At 31.3% G+C, this 20621-nt stretch overlaps 2 protein-coding genes across 2 annotated transcripts; one reads left to right on the top strand and one right to left on the bottom strand.

Annotated features, from left to right (window-relative positions):
* Positions 1–8924: 8924 nt before the first annotated feature.
* LOC143052222 (uncharacterized) lies at positions 8925–14042 on the bottom strand. The gene is made up of 5 exons (XM_076225212.1): positions 12362–14042; positions 11893–11958; positions 11665–11745; positions 11126–11191; positions 8925–10794 (listed from the first exon to the last, which is right to left on the bottom strand). The coding sequence occupies exons 1-5, from the start codon at positions 12621–12623 to the stop codon at positions 10352–10354; spliced, it is 918 nt and encodes a 305-aa protein (XP_076081327.1). The 5' UTR covers positions 12624–14042; the 3' UTR covers positions 8925–10351.
* On the top strand, positions 13370–15320 carry LOC143052223 (uncharacterized). The gene is made up of 4 exons (XM_076225213.1): positions 13370–13379; positions 14177–14235; positions 14808–14870; positions 15005–15320. Exons 2-4 carry the CDS (start codon positions 14183–14185, stop codon positions 15198–15200), a joined length of 312 nt encoding a protein of 103 aa, XP_076081328.1. The 5' UTR covers positions 13370–13379; positions 14177–14182; the 3' UTR covers positions 15201–15320.
* The last annotated feature ends 5301 nt before the right edge of the window (positions 15321–20621 follow it).

Below are 20621 nucleotides of genomic sequence, written 5' to 3'. Positions count from 1 at the left end.
CACGGAAATGCTCGATTAGAAATACGGTTTAGCGTACCCACAACAGAGGTTGTGAATTGCATGTGCTATTACCAATCGCAAGCCATTTTGACATGTGACGAGACAAGAAATATAAACATAGTGGAACCATGAATGCAAGAGAACTGATCGTTTTTTTAAAAGACTTTAAATGTTTAAATAAAGTATCTATCTGTATAAGTGACATTAATGGTTTGCCTGCTACCGTTGTGAATCACTACCCTCAACTATTTATTATCAATCCTGGAAAACATTGGTTGTGTGTATTTTTCTATGACTCTACAAAAGCTGAATATTTTGATAGTCTGGGAAAATGTGTAGAGTTTTATGGAACTAATTTAGCAAAGTTTATAAGCAACAACGCTAAAGATTGTTTTTCAATACAGAGACAATTACAGTCTAACACTTCAGATATTTGTGGACTTTATGTTGTATGTTTTGTAGTGATGAAAGTATGTTATCAATTTTCAATTAAAAATTTTAATGATATGTTTACTGATAATGTATTTGAAAATGACCAATTCATTAAAATGTTTTTTTCTAAATAAATATTAGATGTAAAAAAAAAAAAAAAAGTTTTGTTCTTTTTACGAGGGGTCTTCTCTGATATGAATATAAAACTCATATGCGACGTATCGTCTTCATTTTAAACAAAGTCATGGAGAAGGAACACACTCTTCTTCCTTTTTCATCTCCAACCACAATATATATCTCTGGACCAACTCAAGCAGGTAAATCGATTTTTACTAAAAAACTTATAGAAAATGCTGACGTAATGTTTACCAAACCACCGGAAAAAATTTTATATGCATATTCCGAATATCAACCATTATTTGACGACATTCAATCGTCCAACTTAATATTTCATGAAGGTCTGCCTGATAAACAGAAAATAGAAGAATTTACTCAAGATACTCAACATTCGTTAATCGTACTGGACGATTTGATTTCTAAAGTAGTACAATCAGAGGAAGTTTTACATTTATTCGCCGTCACTAGTCACCACAAAAAGGCATCAGTGGTCCTTATTTCACAATCTTTGTATCCTCCAGGTAAATACTCAAAAAGTATTTCCCTGAATTGTGCTAATTTTGTCTTGTTTCACAATCCTAGAGACATGCGTCAAATTGTAACGTTCGCATCACAAATACTTCCAGGAATGACTCGATATTTCTTAGATGCATTTTTGAAAATTACAAAACAGAAGTATGCATACATACTTATTGACCTCTCGCCTCATAGAGAAGACAGACAATACATGCTTAGAACGGGTATTTTTCCAGGTGACACCTGTATAGTTTACAAACCTATATAAAAATGCATTCTTGTTCGTACGATCATTTGGTGATAATGAGCAGGCGAATGAGGTCAAATGCTGTGTTTCTGAAGTTTTTATACGAAGCTGGTACAAACCAACGAGTTGCAATCTTATCAAATCTGACTAAACCACAAATCAGTGTTCTATCTGAAGTAGCTTTAAATATTTATAAAGGAGTATTCCCCAACAAACAAAAATACGTCAAGTCATTAAAACCATATAAATCCATTGTGTACCAATTGGGAACAAAATCAGTAGGAGTGCGAAAAAAGAAACAATTATTGATTCGTCATAATAAACTAATTCCTAGTTTGTTAAGACCTGTTATGGATTTTTTGCAATGATGGCAAAAGAACTAGTTTTGTTATCTAAAAGAAAATATGATGAACTTTTAAAATCTGCGTCAGAGGATAAACAAGACAAACCTACAGGAGAAATAATGGAAAACGAACATGGCGAGAAACCGCAAATTTCTAAACCCATAGAGCAAGTTCCAAACTCTGACCCAGCTGAAATGGGACGGTTCGTTGAGAAGATTAACGACGATGCGAGTGGTACACCAGGAATTCTAGATCAACCTCCTAAGAAAATGAAAAGAAAAAATATGAAAAAAAACTTAAAATGGATATTATATTAACTTTTAATTATGTAACTTCTCATTTGTACAATAAAAATCTTCAATAAAGGATTAATGTTAAGTCATTTGTTGCAACAGTAACCGAAAGGTAAAGTAGTTAAGTCATTTAACAATCTTCTCTTTGTATATACCATTCTGTACTCCTTTTCCTCAATCCTGTTGTATAATTTCCTTTTACATGCAAGTCGGGAAATTTTACGCGGATTGGTAGTCTTTATTGTTTTGATAGTTTTATTCACCACTACGTCACAAATAGATGAAAAATTTATTAGATCTGAATTCATCTTATTGTCTAACGAAAAACCTCTCACTTTACACTTTTCATTGCCCGATGCCAATCTGTAGGCATAATTCTTAGGTCCTCCGGCCACAAAATGTGTGATGTGTTTATCCTCAGGTGAAATTTCATTTGTTAATTGTCCTAAGTAATTGCCAATAGGAAGTGTTTTTGAGATAATTTTATCTTTATCACAAAAGATGATCGAGTCTGTGTCTACATACAATGTGTTGTGACCCACTTGTTCCATAACGTTGTAGAGCTTGATTCTGGCCCAACAGGTAGTAAAAGATGCTATGAAGATGTTGGTTTTAACGTCTATGGGGATAAAAGGGGTCTCGTGTACATGTTCTATTTGTATGAAATCTTTACTAATGATATGGAAATCTTTTACATCCTTCCGGGGATCTGAGAGTAGCTGAAAGAACTTATCTCCCTCGTGTTCGTGGAAAAACGCTGTTTGCCTCATATTTAAACGTTGACCAAACTTGCCCCAAAAACTATTTAAACATATTTTTGCCAAACTACGGAGTCCTGGATTCTTTTTTATATTATCATAATCTAAATGTATTCCCTCGTGTTTTGCGTAATCAGCTATATATTCCATCTTTTCTTGATCTGTTTTACACTCCTGTGGGAAACCTGATGCTTCCTGTTTAAATTTCAAAAATAGATTGACGTAGGCATCAAAAAGGCCTCCCACACCCGTAAAAGGATCATGCTTTTTGAATTCTTCAAAATGATACACCTCGTATATTTTAAGGATTTCGTATCCTTTGGAAAGAGCCAGCTCCACTTCAGGAGTACACCATGTACCAACAATGGCTCTCTCGTCATTGGTGCATGTGCAGTCGTTTTGGTTTTCATCATCGGCACACTTTTTGCAAAGTGGAAACTTTAATTTTCCATTGGAAACGTATGGTAAAACGGGATGAAAAAGACGTCTGTGGGGTAAAATCTTTACTTTAACCACCCCAAAATACTTGGAAATATCTTGAAAATTCGATGTTATGATAACTGGATGTCCTATGGGGTATTTAGCATACTTGTTGACGCTAGGATACAAGCTGAAAAATAAAAGAAGGAAATTATCAACTAAGTAACCAAACAATGTAACATAAAAGAGTTCTGAATATACAAATGAATCAAAAACAGTACTTATTACATTATTTTATATTACCTTGTGAAATCATAATATTCAATTGTCTCTCCTGGTTCTGCGCATTCATGGTACAGTTTAATTCCGTTAGTCCTTCCGCCATAAAAGCTATCCCTTACATTTAATCGGTCTGTAATATCTAATGTAGAAACTAATTCTCTCATTTGGTCATCTGTCGACATTAATTGATGAAATTCGTGCTCCCAGATGCACACATACTCGTATCCTAGTCGTATCAGTTCCCTTTCTTTCTGTTTGGTCATAATATATAGTTCGGCCATCGAATGTTTTGTCTTCGGATGAGTTGTCTTTGTTCTATCATGGGGAAAGCAGGAGGGACAACCATGGAAACAACAACCTGAAATCATTAATGATAATAAGAGGGTTTACATCAATCAATGCGCCGCATTACTTTAACAATCGTTATTCAGTTGTAATAGGTGGGAATCGTTTTGATCGTCTTGAAAGAAATCGATAAATAATAAGAAAAAATATAATAAATTTATAAATATATAAACAATATAATAAATTTATAAATATATAAACAATATAATAAATTTATAAATATATAAACAATATAATAAATTTATAAATAATATTGTCGCCGCCGCCTCCTATGCCCTTAATTATTTACTCACCTAAAAATTCGTATGCCGTTTTCTTTGGAGAATGGACATAACCATCTAGTCTAAAATTCGTGCCTGGTACTTTGTGTTCTCCTCGACCATTTAGTGCGTGTTGTATGTGAATTGGTTTTCCTGACCGTCTACTACGCTCCATTGTCCATTCCAACCATTGGATTGACACTTTACTGAAATTGTCTCTTGATACGTAACCCTCTGACGGAACTACTGCAATGGGACTTTTAACGAAAACTGTTCTTCCAATTGTGTACGCATTAGACGCATCTATCGTTTCCTTTAATACCCATTCACCGTCAGGTAATTGCACTTGAAGTGAACCGTTCACAAATTTCGAGGGACACTTGAGATTTGTGTTCTGGGTTAAATCCGTCACACACGTTTCATATTCTTCCTCTAGGAACAGTTGCCTGTAGATGGCTTGACAGACAGAAGCAATCGTGATGTAATTAAACGGATCTATACCTTCGGCGTGCGTTATTATTTCGCCTTTTTCGTTAGTGTCTTTTACAGATGTCACGTCAATCATAATTTTACGAAACTCCATACATCCTCGCCTCAAAATATCTACATCTGATACGCAATAATTGTACATCTCCGACTGAAAGTCAAATATTTCATTTTCTTTTGAACGGTACCAATTCCAAAATAATTGGGCTTCTTCTTCTCCCATATAATCGACTCCATAATATGATGCAGCCGGATAAGGTCCTTTATATGATTGGTGTTCTTGGGTGTTGAAGAGGTGTGGGAAGTGACCCTTCTGAAGCTCCTGAAGACCAAAGCATTGTGGAATCTTCGATAACTTCATATTGATAAAGTTGATAGAATCGAGAAATGTAAGGTCTAAGTTTTTCGAGACATGCATATAAACAATCTTTGAGCCCTCGAAGATGATTTTATCGGGTTTTACACTGTGATGATCTATGAGTGCATTGAGTAGGGGGTAGTTGTCGAAACCTTTGGCGTTGTGTGCTATGAGAACCGTGTTTTTGTAATGGGGGGTCATGATGTGAGAGCAGAATTCGTAAGGTACGTTGTTACCTCTAAACACCCTCTGTCTGTAACCGCAACCATCTTTACAAGGTAAAATCCTTTTGTTCTTTTTTACTATTCTACAGTTTTCACAGCGACTCCCACAAACGTCACACTTAGAGTTTATCGTTAAATCATCGTTTTCACAAAGGGTACAAGTAGATTGCAAAACAGCAAAATTTACCTTGTGCTCATTTAGTCCACACCAAGACTGATGACAGTTGATGCAAATTTTACAAGAGTTACATCTCGTTTTCATAGCACATTTCGTTTTACAAGGTTGGCTGGGTACGTAACCATTAGAACATTGTTCTTCATATCTACATCTGACCTCATAACAGTTCGTACACATTTTGCATTTTTTACACCTGTCTGTTGTCGAGCATTGTTTCTCGCACGGTTCGCCGAGCAAATGACCTTCACTACAGACCATTTGTTCATTTTGTGTTGTTTCAAAGTCGTAAAAAAAATATTTCCTCGGTTCCTTTTTACTAGATTTCCAAATAGATTTCCGCTGATAACACAAATGGTCTCCTAATTGATATTGGAAACAATTTTTACATTTCCATTCCCCGCATCTATGTTGTTCGGGTGCTCGTTTGTTTCTTTCTAGGACTTTTTTACAAGTTTCACACTGGTAAAACCTTTCGCACATTGATTTGTCGCAATCATGGCCTCTGATGGTTTTAAGGGAGTTGTGTCTTTTATAACACGCTTCACTACGACATGTTCGGTGGCAGTCTGAACAAGTAACTTGATCGTTACTGATCTTACATTGATGACTACCGCAAACGTCACATGTTTCGCTACAGGAGTGCCTCCCCTTGTTTTTATACGGGGTTAAACAGTGCGAACAGAAATAGCCAAAACCAAAATAACCATTTATACTCCCTATGGCATCGTAATGTCCATTTCCATCTGCATCACCCGTAAGGTACAGGTAAATGTTTTTACGTTGGGAGTTATTAGCCACACGATAAAATTTGTTGCCTAATTTTGAGGATAACACCAAAATATTGAGGTCCAATAGGTTTTCAAAGCTATGAATGTCTCTAATGCTTAGGGGTTTGTCAGTTGGAAGATTTGCTTCTTTACATAAGGTTAATGCCATGGTTTTACTGTAAGATTTATTATTCACAGCGGAATCACTCACGTGTTTGTAATAACTTTTGGTAGTCATGCCATGTTTCAAGACTTTTTGAAAAGTGTTCATGTTGGGGTCATCGTCTTTTGTGATCTCTCTCCATTTGTTCAGGGGAACGACTTCGCAGAGCTTTAAAAAACATCTACCAATCGCTGTTGCCATACACATTTCGTCGTTATTCGATACCTGTAATAATGACTTTTTTAGGGCAATTGAATTACGGGTCCCTTTGAGTCTTGTTATGGGTATCGTACCACTCCCACTAGGTACTGCAATGCTCCCTATTGTGACTTGCATAGCTGTATCCAAGGGTAAATTTTCGTCGGAATTTAGGACGTTTTCTACTGCATCCATGACCCTTTGCGAGTTAATGTTGGACCAGTTATCCAATGGTACGACTATCGAATTATTCAATTCGGGATGTGAAATGATAACTCTTCCGAGGTCATAGTCATTTCCTCTGGCCCTACCCAGTACGTCATCGAACATACCCCTAAGTTCGTTTTGAAGATTGCGCATTTTTTTATTTTTCCAGGTATCTTTGAATTTTACTTTGTATGTAGTCTCACGGGCTAAATTTTTGGAGAAGGTTTTCTGTCCCGACATTTGAAATAAATAAGGTAAATCTTCGTTGTCGTTACCACTCCCCCTTTGTTCGATGTCATCCATAGTCAATGTGATATTAGGGTCGATACTGTTTTGAAGGGACGTGTGTACACCTTGAATAACACTCCCACCCTCTTCAAAGTTGTAGGGGGTAGCCATGTAATTTGTCGTTATAGCATCCATGTCCATTACGTTCGCATCCACCCTTTGATTCAAGTCATCCATGGTATATACTATATTTTGGTTCAAACCATATTGAAAGTGTGTTTGTGATTGAGGGTCCATATATTGACTAGCAGTAGCTCTGTAAGTGATGTGGGAGTGACTTGTTGATGGCATATTTATGTCTTTGATATTTTGAATAACATTAAAGTCGTTTAAAGCATCCAAATCGAAATTAATGGCTAGGTCATCTGAATTTGAAAATGTATTGATGTCATCTATAATTTGGTGAAATTCCAAATGATCTTTCAATTCCGATGATAAGTTGAATTTCATATAACACTTTTGACATGTCAACAAAAATGATAGTCTGTCTAAAACTTGGGAGTTGTTTAAAAGGCAGTTATCTGTAGCCCAACTTATTAAACTGTCAGCATCTGTAAATGTGTTCAATGTATATGTCAAATTGAATGACAGAAAGTGTCTGATCCTATTTTGTATCAAAGGATGATTTATTAGGTCATTGTCTAATGCCCATTGCTGCAAGTCCTCTAAAGATGTAAAATCCTTGACAATACTGTTCAAACTTGGTGATTTATGCTTCATTGTTTTTGGTTTTGTCCATTTACTGAAAAATATTTGTTTTTATTTGGTTTTATTTCTTTGGTATTTGTATTTGCTTGATTCTGTTAAGATAAAAAAAAAAGTGATACCACTATTCTAAATTTTTAGTTTGATTTTACTAAAAGCAAAAATATTTGAAATGTTTACTTACCTTACATTTCATATGTTTCCATTCAAATAAAATCTTGTTGATTTTACTTGGTTTTATAACCCCTAAAATCATGTCATAATGTTAAGGTTCAAGTATTATGTGTCATGACCTTGGATACAGTCCAATGAGTTTTACATAATAAAATATTGTTGTATAATTGTACTGTTTGTATGAGGTAATTTTAAGGTTCAATAATTCTGTGTCATGACCTTGGATACAATCCCATGAGTTTTACATAAAATATTGTTGTATAGTGGTACTGTTTGTATGAGGTAATGTTAAGGTTCAATTATTCTGTGTTGTGACTTTGGATACAGTCCAATGAGTTTTACATAACAAAATATTTGTATAGTGATACTGTATGAGATAATGTTAAGGTGCAATTAGTCTGTCATGTCATCATGACCTTGGATACAGTCCAATGAGTTTTACATCATAAAATATTGTTGTATAGTGGTACTGTTTGTATAAGGTAATGTTAAGGTTCAATTATTCTGTGTCATGACCTTGGATATAGTCCAATGAGTTTTACATAATAAAATATTGTTGTATAGTGGTACTCTTTGTCACACATTTTTTTTTTCTTAATTATAGATAAATGAAGACATAATGTTCATAATGGTTTTAATCAAAATATATACATTCATCATGAAACAAACATACATATTAAAATGCTTTTGGTTATGGAATTTCAGGTAAAGGAATGCAATATATTTTAACAAATATCACATTTATCTTCTAAACCTACAATATTAAAATAACTGTTCATAATTTTGTGTGTTTTTTTTTAATTTCAAAATCTTATATTTAAAGAATATTTAATAAACAATAACCAAGTAACTTCTTATCAAACTAAATTAATTATTTTCCCCCTATGTTTCTTTTTATAAAACAAGTATTTGTTTAACAAAGCAATTACAGACATAGTGATATCAGAATTTCTTGGAAATTGTATGGCCATATTAGTCTTGATATATTTGGGATGAACACAAATAAATATCACATTACCTCCATGTTGTACACAACTAATTTATAAAATAAAACTTCCTCAATAATAACTAAGTATTATTATTATTTGAGATCATTTCTTTAAAAAACAACGTATGAGTAAAAATCACCTGAGTAACATTTTAGCACCAATTCTTTAACACACAAAAAAAAATATCACATAACCTCCATGTGGTACACAACTAATGATTGTATAAAATAAAACTTCCTCAACAATAACTAAGTATTATTATTATTTTGAGATCATTTCTTTAAAAAAACAATGTATGAGTAAAAATCACCTGAGTATAACACACAAAAAAAAAAAAATATCACATAACCTCCATGTGGTACACAACTAATGATTGTATAAAATAAAACTTCCTCAACAATAACTAAGTATTATTATTATTTTGAGATCATTTCTTTAAAAAAACAATGTATGAGTAAAAATCACCTGAGTAACATTTTAACACCAATTCTTTAACAATAATAGCACCTTGACTAGTTTATTATTTTTTATGAAGAACAATGACATATGTCATTAAAAATATCAGTTTAAATATAAAAGTCACAACAGTTATGGCAATAATATCAAGTAAAATATATTCATATAAAAAAACAGTGATGAGGTAATACAAATCAAATACCTTTTAAAAAAAAATAACAAGTGTCAACAATAAAAAATTAACAACCACTGGTGTAATTGAGTTTTTAAATAATTTCATACATGAGCATAAAATTTTTTAAACATCAATACATAAAACATGTATACCAACAACAAAAAATACTAAACTACTCTATATACATCTTTAATATGAGCATCATATTCTGCAATGGATAAAAAAAAAAAAAAAAAATCTAAATGAAATTTACACATGTAAATTAACCCTTTTATGAAAGATGTAAGTATATTTCTTTAGGTTGAAAAGTTTAACATTTTAGATTTAAAACTAAAACATGTGTATTATCCAAGTGAAGTCAAATAATAATATACATTCAAAGGCAAAACCAAATACACCCTTTCACCATAAAGCACTTTTAAAAGTAGGGAGACACCAAATCCATAGTTAAAAAAGTATGTACCATTGAGTGTTTTGGATCTATTGTTTTTTAATAATAAGAATCCTCCCATAGATATAAAAAACATATTATATAACTAAAGAAATTGGTGTATGTATCTTCACTTAGATACTAAAAATAAATGCATTCACCTTACTATTCCCCCCTTTATGAAAAACATCACCCACTCTCCAACATAAAAAATAAAGGCTCAAATACATTGACCTAAATAAAAAGGATTAGGCCTAAAAATCAAAACAAGCAAAAATCTACTAGCTAATGAGTGTATTTCTAATATGTACAGACTAATTGTTTTCAATTCTTTTATTTCAGGTGAGAAAATGTATTCAAATTTCATATGAGAGGGTAAATAGTTTATTTTTAAAAATTTCAAGTGTTCAAAATATACCATTAAATTTTCAATTAAAGAAGAGATTATTCTTTTAAAAAAAAATTTGTGTTTATAAATAATTAAATAAAAAATTACCAGAGTTCAACAATTAAGGAAAATATAACATGATTAAAAATGTTTACAAGGCTGCTTCTAACTGTTTCTTCTTGTTGTGGGTTCTGATGGCCACTGGTTCATTCAGTTCTACCATTTCCATGGGTGGAGCAGACGGTTCGGGTGATGAGTCTCTGTTTTCAAAAAAAGTAGTAGGTGAATCTGATGTTGGTAAGGGTATGGTGTGTTCAATTGGTGTAGACTCAAATGAAAAAACAGGAAGTCTGTCTATGGAATAGTCGGGTGTTGATGTCGGAGGTGGAGTGAGTGATGGCGGGACAGTAGAGGAAATCATACTCAAAAAAGAGGTCTGTGTTTGAGATATCTGGTGTCTGTCAGCTGTTATGGTGGTGTTGTCTAGCGGTTGGTGTAATGGCAAATATGTAGTGTTTCGTTTCAGTTGTAGTATCCATTTCAGGACAGACAAGAATGTAAACATCCCAAAAATTCCACACCCTGCCCAGAATGCTGTAAAACAAATTTATATAAATATAAATTAAACATATCATCAGACCTTTATATATATATAATAAATTTTATACATGTCTGTAAAATCATATCTCATATATGTTTACTCCATTGTTTTATTAGTACTATTATAAATGAGAAAAAGTATTCAGTTATCTCCCTTTATTGATGCATGCAGGGGAGATAATTAAATCCCTTTAAGATATAGGGGGTCATAAGTTTAGATGTTTGAGAGTGACAACAAAACAGGTTCAAGATATCCATTGTGTTCCAGCAATCAAAGTTCTTCTGTATTTAAAGAGACATAACTTAAGTAACTATAGATGCATACCTATCATAGCAGTTTCCATGGTGCTTGACATCTTGTCACCATATTTCATTATTGTTTTGTCCTGTACTGAAATAATAAAAAAAAAATATTATAAATAAATCATTACTATGTTGTGTAGGGCCCTTTCAAAAAAAAAACCTGCTCGATAATCAAAATGTTCCATTTACAGAGTTACTGGAATAAGTCCTCAATTGGCAAGAAACCTCATGTTAAAATTTCAAAGTTATATTAAAAACTGATGTGTCCACAGACACTGACAACACTAACACAGACATAGACTGTCCCACATACCATAATACAACCATTTTATTTTCAGTCATATAAAAACCTGACCCCCAACCATTGTAGAGAAACCATTTGGAGAAATGTCATGCTCTGTACAGTATAAAGTTCTATATAATTTGATAAGAGTAGGCATCTTGGTAAAATTTACTGCCCCCCAACATTTTACCATCAATCCCCCTTTTAAAAAAAAAAAACATATTGTACTGTATATAGCTGAAGTATTACTCATTAATAATTGTATAATAAAATCTTACTTTGATTTGTAGTCAGTGTTGTAGACTTTTTCTGTTTGTTAGTCATTTCCAATTGAGAATTCTGTAAAACATTGTCTGGTACTACAAAATAAATGAAAAAAAAAATTAATAAAACATGTTTAATTCCTTCCTTAAAAAAAAAAAACCACACACAAAAACAAAAACAAACTGGCAGTATCTTACTTAAGTATTGAATATTAATAATCATACTTAAATAATAAATCTTACCATGAACTGTAGTTATTTCCTGTTTCCTAGTTGTTTTTTCTTCCTCTGGTAAAATATTGTCTGGTACTGTAAAATAAATGAAAAAAAAAAATCTAATACTGGAACTGATTGAAAACTTGTTACAATCTCACATGACATTGAAAGAGAAATTTGATATTTCATACCTAGTTTTAAAATAAATTTGTTGGAAATGTTCCCATGGAATTATAATTTTGATCACTCACACTTACTGCAAAAATCAACTACAAAATTGTTTAATTATGCACATACAGAATACATTCCATGGGACATGAAGATCAGATTTATTTATCCTTCAACTTTATAATAATTCCTTGTCAAGAACTGGTCGGATGCCCTTAGAGTTATTCCCCCTTTTTTTTTTTATTTTCGAAATAAGGCAAACTGTTGAAATCGTTAGAATGGTTGGACTTTAAGACATAAATCTTGTGAGGGTAATCATAAAACTTACCACATTCTATCTCATTGCAAAGCCAATTGCATAATTTGTTGAACACGTGTACCACTGTTGGCGGTTGCTCTTGTGCCTTAAGAAAATTGATGGTACAATTACAACTTTCCGACTGAATTTCAATAATTCTGACGTTTTGAAGAATGTTTATTTCTGTACTACAGAAGCAGTTGGCAATTGCCGTTTCATATTTACAATCTATCTGTCCTTCTGCGTTTAAAACTAACAATAACACAAGAAAATGTACGATCCAAAATGCCATGTTTGTTTTCTAATGTACCAATGAGAACGTGATGGGTTGTAAACAACAGAATAAAAACATCGGAATCTTCATAAAAAATATAATATATAGCAAACAATATAAGTATATTTTATAAACAAATCAATTTTCATCATATTTTAACACACATAATTAACGTCGTAAGAGAGAAAACTGAAAAAATTAACTGTGGTAATTACATAACTCCTTACGGTTCACTAAATATATATGTTGGAATGGATATGTTATTGTTTCCGGAACGTTACATAAGATATTTAATTTTCCGATCATTTTCACACGTTAATAACATGATTAAAATTACACAGTGAAAACTATTCTTAGATAATGATCTTTTAGTAATGTGCTAATTGAAATGAGGTTACCAAAGATAATTAATGGTTTCACAGTTAACTGTAAGCAGTGGCATTTGGAAAGGGTAGTTTATATAATAATGTTTTACTGTTACATATTTTCTCACATTAACAAAACATTTTAAAATAATAATAATCCTTTAGCAAGATGTTATTCAAATTTAATGAAATGTGTAACATCCTATTACAAAAGATAATTAACGGTTTCCCAGAGTGTAAACAGGGTACCCGACGGATGGCATTTGGAATGGGTTATTTATATAATAAATCTTTGCTATTATGCATATAGTCTAGTTTTAAAAAGTCTCATTTATTATGTAACATTTGTATACATAATAAGTGTAAAAATCAGTTAAACTTTATTCAGAGAAAGGAATTTGAGAAAAATGTAAGTACAATTTGTTGAGTTATTTTTCATTTTAACGCATATTCTTTATATATGAGATAAAATATTTGTTATCTTCATCTTAACTTAAATTTATGAATTTTTGTTGTTAGAAACCTTACAAAATAAACTTGTTTCTATAATTCTAATAAATTAATTAAACTTGAATTGGTTAATTCTACTACATATGTAAGTGATTTAATGTTGGTTTTCTGGTTTTAATCAGTCCAAATGTGACACGGGTAAACCCTAAATTCTAAATTAAATAATAAAAAAATGATATTGAATTTGTGTAAAGGAATTTAGTGTAAATATGTCCGTAAGTTAGGGTTGTTCCTGATTTTGGAGATGATATTTTACTACGAATAACAAAACCAGAAAACTGTTAAATTTAATGTGTGATCCTTATTCTCCTTAATTTTGTTCAGAGATTTCTGAAAAATGTCCACATTAAGACCCTCTTTAATATTTGTGTATATTTATTAAATACATACGTAAAGTTTGTTAGTATGTTTCATATATGTTTCTCGTTTCTCGTTTTGTAAATAGATTAGACCTTTGGTTTTTCTGTTTGAATTATGTTACACTGGTTATTTTGGGGCCCTTTATAGCTTACTGTTCGGTGTAAGCTTTTGCTTCGTGTTGAAGGCCGTACTTTGACCTATAACTGTTTAACTTTTTATGTATTGTTACTTGGATGGAGAGTTGCCTCATTGGTACTCATACCGCATCTTCTTATTTATACTAATATTGTAATGGTTAAATATGTTTTTTAAATATATTTTTGTTTTAATTATTAGATTAAAATGGAATCTGTCATAAAACAGGAAGTACCAGTTAGAACCCCTGAACAGACCAGGTATATATCAGTAAGGTTGTTAGCAAGACTATGTTGCCTTCATATTCACAATATAATCAATTATTTTGATAAGATATCATTTAAACATCCTTTGAGTGAGTTTACACTGTCCATGTACTTGTTTGTTGTCTTCGTGTGTATTATACGTATTTCTTGTTGCGTCCTTTGTTTGCATGTGTCCGAATTTTGCAATAGTCTATGAATTTATGATTTGTTTTTATTATCCTTTTGATTTGTTGCCGTGGTATTCGTTTTCCATTGTATTAAATTTATCTTCATTTATCTTAGCTACACTGTAAAAATTGTGCTTAGAACCTAAACATGTTTAGGAAAATGTTTAGAAGCTATACACATAAATGTCTGTTGTGTCCCCCTTCTAAACATGTTTAGAATTTCAACATGTAATGCCCCACATGCTTAGAGCCTAAACATGTAACCAATTGTATAACATGAAATGTGTATAGAAAAGTGTTTAGGCCCTAAACACAATTTTTACAGTGTATATACTGCTAAAATTTATATATTTTATAATCTTTACATAAAAGTAATACATCTAATTTATGCTTTTGTAGATCTACTAATGTGCCTTTGGAACCTGTGCAACAACAGCCACCTAATAGAAATACCCAGAACATGTGAGTATATTTTTTCTTTTAAAAGCCTATTTTGTTTTAAAATAATAGAACTCCAATCATTAGTAATTGTATATATCATAATTTATTATTTTAATTTTGTGCTGTAAAAAATAAATTTTATCTATATTTTTTAGAGCTTCAGAATTTGAGATGGTGGAACATTTAAACAATATAATGAGTACAAAAATCGAAGATTTAGCCATCAAGATAGCATACAATGCCCACATATTGACAATACAAAAGAGAAAGTTGAAAGAGGAAATTAGTTTTAAAAAACATTTAAAAATGAGAAAAAGAATGCTATTAGAAAGAAGAACAAATGGCATATAATTTGATCTTTGGAAATGGACACTAAAGAACTTTAAATACAATAAAAGAGTTGTATGTTATGATTGTTTTCTTTAATCTTTTATTACACAAAAAGTACCCTTACGGTGAGACAAACTCATAATGAGCAAATGTATGGACAGTACCGGAATGCAGTTACCCTCTTGCCTTCCCTCTCTTATGGCCATCGGATTTGAGTATATACTTTATATTAAGAAAAACACATATATTACATAATAGCTCATACATTTATTTTGATATTTTCCAAATACATAAGTAAGTCCTGTTATTAACTTCTGTGATAAATAACTCTTGTTATATACTGTATTATAGACCTCAAATAGTCCCATTGTCTTTGTGATAAGGATATTCCTTTAATAGTAGGTTTATTGTTCAAAAATTGACGAATGTCTATAATTGTTCTTTTGTTGTATTCACACACAGTTAACATAAATTCACCAGGTAGACGGAAATGTTTAATATAAGAACACAATGATTGGTTAAAAGTAAGGTTCTGTTCATTTATATCATAGTTGGAAACATTCATGTTATGCTTTGACATGTTTGATGACAAATATAAACTACCAGTTATCCATAGGGTAGATGCTGTAAATATGAATAGCACTATAACACCTGTCCATTTCAGTACATTTATGTGAATTTCATATTGATGGTACATATTCATTAAACTTGATGTGACACTATTTTGTGGTGATATTGAATTGATTCTGGTATGAGACATGGTTAATTTAAATAGTAAATCCTTTCTGTTAGAATTCAAAAATATATATAACCTTATAGAGTTTAAACACACTTTTATAAAATATTGTTGAATTGTCAGTTATATATTTGTATTCCTGATTGGTTAAACAGAAACACCTCCCCCTTAACTTTAAATTGGTAAAAAAAAAAAATTGGAGTAAATATACATAAGAGAAAATCTTATCATTATATATTCTGGATGTAACAAATGGGACATGCCTCTCAGTACAAAACTTAGATGTTGGATATAAGTGTGTCAAACTTGTATATCATTTAAAATCAATTTAACCTCCTTGACATTTGAATGTTAAAGTCTGGGGGTTATTGAACTCCCATATCATTGGATGTTATGTGGGTGTTTGAAAGGTTGGGGTTAATTATCCCCCATATAAGATGGAGGTTGTGTATCTAGGGGCTCAACATATAGGGGTTATAATAGATATTGTAGGGGGTAAAGAACCCCCGTTAGTAGTATCGCAATAGTCCAAATCTTTGGAATTATTTGACAACATGGACCAGACTTGTGCCGGAGACAGACTGAACATGTCCATGTTTGGTAAATCTAAGGAATAGAAAAAAAATATTAATATAAGGTAGAATGTATACAGTATAACTCACAATAATAAACAAGATATATAATTTTTTTTTTTTTCATAATATTTTTTTCTCAAACATGATGCAATGAAAATTATTACACAAAAAAACACACATATACATGTAAAATATACAAAATAATTCAATAATAATAAAACATAAATTGAAGATTTAAAGGCCATAAATATTTACAGATGTACATAATGATATTAATTAAATGTCAAAATACAATAACTATTGTAATGTAAGTGTCATAAAATTAAGATCTAGTTAACTTTGGACTTTCGTTAACGATTTTCTTTTCATGAAGAAACAAGTGACTTAATATTTTCTCATTGTTCGGAAGTAGTGGGTAATACCACATTGAATTCTTTCTATAATATGTAGATATTTTATAATGGCATTGAGCTAATACATTTTTTTGTATTATGCAAGTTTTCGCGTTTATCCGCGCACTTGAACTTATGTAGGCGATTTAGGGATTAACAATCAATGGGGATTTTACTGAAATTGTTTAATCCTTTGTAATATTGATAATAAAAATAAACATGAATAAAGAATAAATGAAAGGTGTATAATATGATATTAGTAATGACAGATTTTAATAATTTAACGCAAGTAGTTATTTACTTGTCTATTATATGATTTATTTAATTGCTCGAAATAGTCTATGTGTAAAGACATAGAAGAGGGCAAACTATTATAAGGTATATCTACCTCATTTTCAATAATTGTTATAAAACATAAAGGGTATCATATATAAAAGGATCAACATTATATGACAGAAAAAAATTTATAGCATCGCAATAGTCCAAATCTTCGGAATTATTTGACAACATGGACCAGACTTGTGCCGGAGACAGACTGAACATGTCTATGTTTGGTAAGTCTAAGGAATAGAAAAAAATATTAATATAAGGTAGAATGTATACAGTATAACTCACAATAATAAACAAGATATATATTTCTTTTTTTCATAATTTTTTTTTTTCAATAATTGTTATAAAACATAAAGGGTATCATATATAAAAGGATCAAAATTATATGACAGAAGATAATTTATAGCATCGCAATAGTCCAAATCTTCGGAATTATTTGACAACATGGACCAGACTTGTGCCGGAGACAGACTGAACATGTCCATGTTTGGTAAATCTAAGGAATAGAAAAAAATATTAATATAAGGTAGAATGTAGACAGTATAAATCACAATAATAAACAAGATATATAATTTTCTTTTTTTTTCATAATTTTTTTCTCAAACATGATGCAATGAAAATTATTACACAAAAAAACAACACACATATACATGTTAAATATACAAAATAATTCAATAATAATAAAACATAAACTGAAGATTTAAAGGCCTTAAATATTTACAGATGTACATAATGATATTAATTAAATGACAAAATACAATAACTATTGTAATGTAAGTGTCATAATATTAAGATCTAGTTAACTTTTGATTTTCGTTAACGATTTTTTTTTTTGAAGAAACAAGTGACTTAATATTTTCTCATTGTTCGGAGGTAGTGGGTTATACCACATTGAATTCTTTCTATAATATGTGGATATTTTATAATGGCATTGATCTAATACATTTTTTTTTGTAGTATGCAAGTTTTCGCGTTTATCCGCGCACGTGAACTTATGTAGGCGATTTAGGGATTAACAATCAATGGGGATTTTACTGAAATAGTTTAATCCTTTTGTAATAATGATAAAATAAACATGAATAAAGAATAAATGAAAGGTGTATAATATAATATTAGTAATGACAGATTTTTATAATTTAACGCAAGTTGTTATTTACTTGTCTAATATATGATTTATTTAATTGCTCGAAATAGTCTATGTGTAAAGACATAGAAGAGGGCATACTATTATAAGGTATATCTACCTCATTTTCAATAATTGTTATAAAACATAAAGGGTATCATATATAAAACGATCAAAATTATATGACAGAAGATAATTTATAGCATCGCAATAGTCCAAATCTTCGGAATTATTTGACAACATGGACCAGACTTGTGCCGGACACAGACTGAACATGTCTCATTTGACTCATTTCTTCCTTGATGTGTTTGCAAAATTGTTATGTCCAAAAGATGTTGTTTATCTGGCCGTAATTAAAAAATCAAATGATGTTTCTTTGAATCTGAAACAGTGTCATACCAAATTTTGGCATGACCTTCTAGATGGAAAGTTAATGATTCTGCACTTTTTTCCTTTGATAAATCATTAAAAACTACAATATTGGTTAAAATTAGTTAACCCAGTCTCGGGATTTTGAGTATTATCACCTTTAAATTTCTCAATTTTCAAAATAGTTGACATATTAAATATGTTTGTAGGAGGTTGTACTGTCCTACCTGATGAAATTGTGGAGGTTGTTGTGGTTGTTATAGCTCCTGCTCCTGTTCCTATTGTTGGTCCTGATCCAGTGTTTGTAGTTATAGTAGTTGTTGGTAATGATGTTGAGATTGCCGTTGAAATGGTAGATGTGACAGTGTTTACAGTTGATATTGAAGTGGCACTGGAAACTGCAGATGGTGTCGATGTCTGCAAAGAAGAATATAATGAAGAAAAATGTTTAGGCGTTTGAAGTTGAGTTGTTGGCGGTGGTGGTCTTGTAATAAGATGGAATAGTTGGTCTGCGGATAATGGATGGTCTCAAAGGTGTGATGTGGTTTGGTGCTGTAGGATATCCCGTCCACGATGAAAGAAAATGGTTGCTGTGGCTTTGATGAATTGGTGATGACTGTAAAAAGTGTTGGTCGTCGTATGGAATGGTTGTATTGTTGTCAAAATCTTCAACAGGATACGATGGTGGATTGTCGGTTTTGAAATGTTGCAAAAATATATGAAGTATTAAAAACTTGAATAATCTTAAATGTAATTTAATTTTGCTTATTTCAGTCTCTAAGTTACTGTTTTATCATTTTGGTGGCGTTCCTGCTCCCGAGGTAACCCATTTTTCAAATATTTGTGGCGTCCCTGCTCCTTAGGTGACCCATGCGTATATTTTTGTGGAGTTCCTGCTCCTTCGGTAACCCATTATGTCAATTATTTATGGCGTCCCTGCTAATCAGGTAGCCTGAATAATATACTTACCTATATATATATTAAATTATTATAACTTTGTACTGGTATAAGATTATCCAACAGTACACGGCAACAATAATTTTACTAACTTGTTCCTAATAGGTAACTTACAAACAAGGATATTCATGTTGTGTAACCCTTAATGAAGTTGTTCCTAATCTTAAAAGACGACTGATTGCAAATATTAATATTGACATGCGTTTAAAATACATGTTTTAGTACCAACAAGGTTCTAATTAACATCATTCTGAAAAGATATTCAATAGATGATTTAAATAACTACAATTATTGTGTTGATAAACTTTGTGTGATGTTATGGTATGTTGTACCCGACAATTGTAATGACTTTTGGCGCAATCTAGGGGGGGGGGGGCTCACGGTAGGAGGCCGGAATCAACAACGGAAAAGAAAACCAAACTAGAAAAATCAAGAAACACGCTATTATTTAATAAAGAGAACATCATTATAATTATAATCCAATTTCACAATACAAATATTATAGTCAAAAATAAATTGAAAAGAATAATTAAATACTACAATTCAAATTAAATATAATATAATAACAATAAAAATAACAATTAAATTAAACCTTTTTTTTAATTAAAACATAAATTATTTATAAACTTTGTCTTATTTTTCCAAAGTAAAATAAATATAAAAATATTTTTTAATCTAAATTATTTCCAGAACCAAGAGACTCGCCTAGAAAAATCAAGAAATACACTATTAATGTTTTAGCGACTTGATTTCCTTATATACCAATTTCTAAATGTCACAGTGACCATAAATCAAAAATTAGAGTTTTTACCCCAATTTCACGGTCCACTGAACATGGAAAATGATAGTGCGAGTGGGGCATTCGTGTACTGAGGACACATTCTTGTTTGAAATATTTGTGGCGTCCCTGCTCCTTAGGTGACCCATGCGTATATTTTTATGGAGTTCCTGCTCCTGAGG

The sequence above is a fragment of the Mytilus galloprovincialis genome, chromosome 11, assembly GCF_965363235.1.
Source record: "Mytilus galloprovincialis chromosome 11, xbMytGall1.hap1.1, whole genome shotgun sequence".
NCBI lineage: Eukaryota > Metazoa > Mollusca > Bivalvia > Mytilida > Mytilidae > Mytilus > Mytilus galloprovincialis.
Note: the sequence above shows the minus strand (reverse complement) of the source record. Positions and strands in the feature narration are given on the sequence as shown.

What these genes read in the sequence shown, in the direction of transcription:
- LOC143052222 (XM_076225212.1), bottom strand. Translation starts at nt 12,623, where the DNA reads ATGGCATTTTGGATCGTACATTTTCTTGTGTTATTGTTAGTTTTAAAC. An exon ending in GGAAATAACTACAGTTCATG is followed by an intron (nt 11,746 to 11,892) that starts GTAAGATTTATT and finishes TTTATTTTGTAG; the next exon opens with TACCAGACAATGTTTTACAG. An exon ending in CATGGAAACTGCTATGATAG is followed by an intron (nt 10,795 to 11,125) that starts GTATGCATCTAT and finishes TTTGTTTTACAG; the next exon opens with CATTCTGGGCAGGGTGTGGA.
- LOC143052223 (XM_076225213.1), top strand. Translation starts at nt 14,183, where the DNA reads ATGGAATCTGTCATAAAACAGGAAGTACCAGTTAGAACCCCTGAACAG. An exon ending in AGAACCCCTGAACAGACCAG is followed by an intron (nt 14,236 to 14,807) that starts GTATATATCAGT and finishes ATGCTTTTGTAG; the next exon opens with ATCTACTAATGTGCCTTTGG. An exon ending in AATAGAAATACCCAGAACAT is followed by an intron (nt 14,871 to 15,004) that starts GTGAGTATATTT and finishes TATATTTTTTAG; the next exon opens with AGCTTCAGAATTTGAGATGG.